The sequence below is a fragment of the Ascaphus truei genome, chromosome 7, assembly GCF_040206685.1.
Source record: "Ascaphus truei isolate aAscTru1 chromosome 7, aAscTru1.hap1, whole genome shotgun sequence".
NCBI lineage: Eukaryota > Metazoa > Chordata > Amphibia > Anura > Ascaphidae > Ascaphus > Ascaphus truei.
The window spans coordinates 32,740,690-32,744,773 of NC_134489.1; the positions used below are offsets into that span (position 1 = coordinate 32,740,690).

At 41.5% G+C, this 4,084-nt stretch overlaps 1 protein-coding gene across 1 annotated transcript; it reads right to left on the reverse strand.

The window, feature by feature from the left end:
* Window positions 1-1,906: 1,906 nt before the first annotated feature.
* On the reverse strand, window positions 1,907-2,839 carry LOC142498914 (C-reactive protein-like). The gene has a single exon (XM_075607551.1). The coding sequence runs from the start codon at window positions 2,790-2,792 to the stop codon at window positions 2,130-2,132; it is 663 nt and encodes a 220-aa protein (XP_075463666.1). The 5' UTR covers window positions 2,793-2,839; the 3' UTR covers window positions 1,907-2,129.
* Between the last annotated feature and the right edge of the window lie 1,245 nt (window positions 2,840-4,084).

Consider the following 4,084-nt stretch of genomic DNA (forward strand, 5'->3'; position numbering starts at 1 on the left):
CAAGCAGCACACGTTTGGTACTAGGTGGCGAGTAGATTTTTTTTGTGGCGAGTAGATTTTTTGGTGATTTGTCAACCACTGTATATATATATATATACATAATTCATTTTTTTTATTATTATTTTTTTATAACAGATAGTGGACTGTAGTATCTATGCCTAAGAATTTAAATATAGACATTAATCAGATAAGATTGTGAACAATACATATACTGTATATATAATTTTTTATTTTATTATTAAGACCAGCCGGTAAGGGTGTTAACTTTGATACAATTGAAACCGATTGGAACAGTTAACTATTATCTTTTCTGAGAGAGTAGAACTGGAGTCAGTCCAGATGGAGGAGCTTGGTAGAATATATTTATTATAAGTCAACATATAAGGGTAACGTATAAGAACTATTAACTGGACGAATGTCACTGGTACTGCAAGACAAATTAACTATATGCACCCCTTCCTTGTGGAACTCCCTCACACTCGATAAACACCAAGCACCTCCTCTCCCACTTTTAAATCAAACCTTAAATCTCACCTTCTAAATTAAGCATTTTAATAGCTTGGACTCATGGCTATTGTCCCACACCCACGGTCACTCCTACCAACCATAGTGGCCAAGCACTGCAATCTACTGCACTTATTCCCTCACCTACTGCCTCTGTAAGTCTCCCAACATACCACTTAAAGTGTAAGCTCCCCGAGGCAGGGATTTCCTTTCCTATTGTCTGAATTTTATGTTGCACTAATTGTAATAAATTCCCTGTACTGTATTGTCTCTTTCGTAAAGTGCTGAATACACGGTGGGCCCTGTGTGTGGGTGTGTGTATATATTTCTATCTGTGAGAAAGAGTAGGGAACATGTCAGATGGTACAGTAGCCCCTCTCTCTATTACAAGAGTAGCAGAATAAAATTACATTTACAATGTATATATTTTATTTTTAGAAAACCTCCACAAATAAGGGAATGTTAGTGGTAGTTATGGTTCAGTTGTTCTACCCAACTAGATCTGATTGACTGGTTTACAGATAGACAGGAGACCAAGTGATATGGTGATGAGAACCCCCAAGATCAAATCTTTCTGAATCAGTGTCGGTTGTCTCATCTTAATACTAAATCCAGTAATCAAACCAGTCAAAATTCAATATTATTTAGATAATTATTATTTATTTCATGCCTCTCGGCTACCTTCCCCAGCTGACGCAGGTACCAAATGGCGCCAAGAGGAGGGTGATGGCTATATTAGGAAGGGGGATGGAGAAAAATATTAGTTCCTTGGTTTAAATTTTAGCTGGGAATCCCGAAATTACGCTGGTGTCATCTCGCACATCTCTAGTTATTACTGAGCTTTAATACTAAAATACTGTGATTACATCATGCAGATTCTGCATCTAATGATTGATTGTGGAGGATGTACAGAACAAGTAAGTTAAAGAGCTGGGGGAGAAGGTTCATAGTGGTGTATGGAGGCCGCTATGAAAAGGGGAACACGCAGAACTGTAGTAGATGTCACATAGATATTGCTGCATAGTGACGTTACCTCCAAGTTCATACTCTAGGGACTTCCAGTTAATCACATTACCACCATTGTCAGTATAATAAGAAACAGTAGCGATGTCCTTTTCGGTCAATACTTCATCATACATGTGAACATCCCTGATCTCTCCCTCAAAAGAGATTTTAGCTTGAACCTTATCATCAACCTTAAACTGCCCAATCACAATGATGGGGTTTTCAGAAATGTGGTACCCTTTTTGGAACACTTTTCTTGGGTACGGCTTGCCATTGACCCATGGCTGCACTACACCAGTGGAAGAGTCCCAGCTCACACAGATGTTCTTCCATTCAGGAGTATAATTTCCGGCTATATGAATAAACAGGTCTTGGGGGCCCGCTGAGAGTAGAGGTGGCTTTATTGGGAAGGGGGATGGAGAAAATATCACATGGATATTAGTACCTTGGGATAAATTTAGCTTGGAATTCCGATGTACGGTGGTGTCATCTCGCACATCTCTAGTTATTACTGAGCTTTAATACTAAAATACTGTGATTACATCATGCAGATTCTGCATCTAATGATTGATTGTTGAGGATGTGCAGAACAACTAGGTTAAAGAGCTGGGGGAGAAGATTCATAGTGGTGTATGGAGGCCGCTATGATCAGGGGAACAGGCAGAACCGTAGTAGACATCACATAGATATTGCTGCATAGTGACATTGCCTCCAAGTGAATACTCTAGGGACTTCCAGTTAATCACATTACCACCAATGTCACTATAATAAAGAACATTACGGATGTTCTGTTCAGATAATATCTCATCATACATGTGAACATCGGTGATCTCTCCAACAAAGTAGTCAGCATAAATTTGACCATGATACTGATCCTGTCCAATCACAATGATGGGGTTTGCATTGATTTTGTACCCTTTTTGAAACACTTTTCTTGGGTACGGCTTCCCATTGACCCATAGCTGTATTATTCCAGTGGAGGAGTCCCAGCTCACACAGGTGCTCCTCCACTGTAGAGTATAACTGTCTGTCAGATTATAATACAGGCCTTTGATGCCCACTGAGACTGATAACCGATAACTGTCAAAGTCAGAATCAATGTACAGGACAAAGTCATTATCTCCGGACGGAGTGACCAGGGAGAACAGGGAATGGGAGCGGGTCAGTTCTGAGTAGGATCGCAGGCAGACCGTGAGTTTGTCAAAGGGGCCGTTCTTTGCTGGTTTCAGACGCACGTATGAATCAACCGGTTCTTCGGGGAAAAGGAACACTTTGTCTGTCATATCTATATGGGAAGAGAACAAATATTGAATGCAATGTTAAAATAAATGGCATAGTGCAGGGGTGGCCAACTCCAGTCCCCAAGGGCCACCAACAGTTCAGGTTTTCATGATATCTCTGCTTCCGCACGGGTGTCTCAATCAGTGGCTCAGCTCACACAGATGTTCTTCCATTCAGGAGTATAATTTCCGGCTATATGAATAAACAGGTCTTGGGGGCCCGCTGAGAGTAATAATGCATTGACTGGGTTAGGATAAAAGAACAGGTGAAAGTCATTATCTCCGGATGGTGTGGCCAGGGAGAACAGGGAATGGGAGCGAGTCCGATCTGTGTAGGATCGCAGGCAGACTGTGAAACGTTCAAAGGGGCCGCTCTTTGCTGGCATCAGACGCACGTATGATTAAGGCGACTTTCTGGGGAAAAGGAACACTTTGTCTGTCATATCTGTATGGGAAGAGGACAAACATGGAATACAATGTTAAAATAAATGGCATAGGCACTTTGGGGCATATTTACTAAACACTGATATTTTACACCTTCTAGCGTCAGAAGTTACCTTTGTCCTATTCATTGATCAGTTCGTTTAATTATTTGGGCTGTATTATATCACTTTAAAATTTACGCACAACCACATTTTGAAAATTGTAAAAATACCTCGACGGTGGGGGCAGCCAGTCTTCATAATAAAGGTGAAGTCCTACAGGTTACCCCTGAAAAACGTGGGTCCCCAGTAGCTTAGCAGCACCATAAACACTCTATGTATTATATCCTTAATGTATTTCAATAATCCTGGGATTTCTGGAGTGGGAGTTTAATGGTGAGTATTTGGGTAAAAATTTATTTAAAATATGTGTGCAAGGTTGGGGGGCAAAGATACCTGTTGTCCCCCCATTTTACCTGCCGACTGCATCTGGTCTGCGGGTACGCGTTTGTACGTTGTCCCTGTTATATTTTCCCTTTAAAATATTGTATTTCCCACCCGCCATGGTTAGTGTAATAATTGTATTCGCAAGCCCAGGTTAGAGTAAAAAAGAGGTACTTTAAAATGTATATTCATCTCTATACAGACAGTCCTGGTAATCCGATATGCAGCCAAGATGTCTCTATAGAGATGTGGGATCAAAGAGGAGAAGGGAAGTCGAGAGGAGTCAGAATGTTTGGTGAATGGGGAAGGGCGGAGTACCGGGTCTGGAGACTCTTTGTTCTCCCAGACTCGGGGGAGCCTACCCAGCAAAAGGTATGGGGCTGGCAAGGGGAATCCGTTGCTGGTAGGCACGGTTCCCATTCGCCAGTT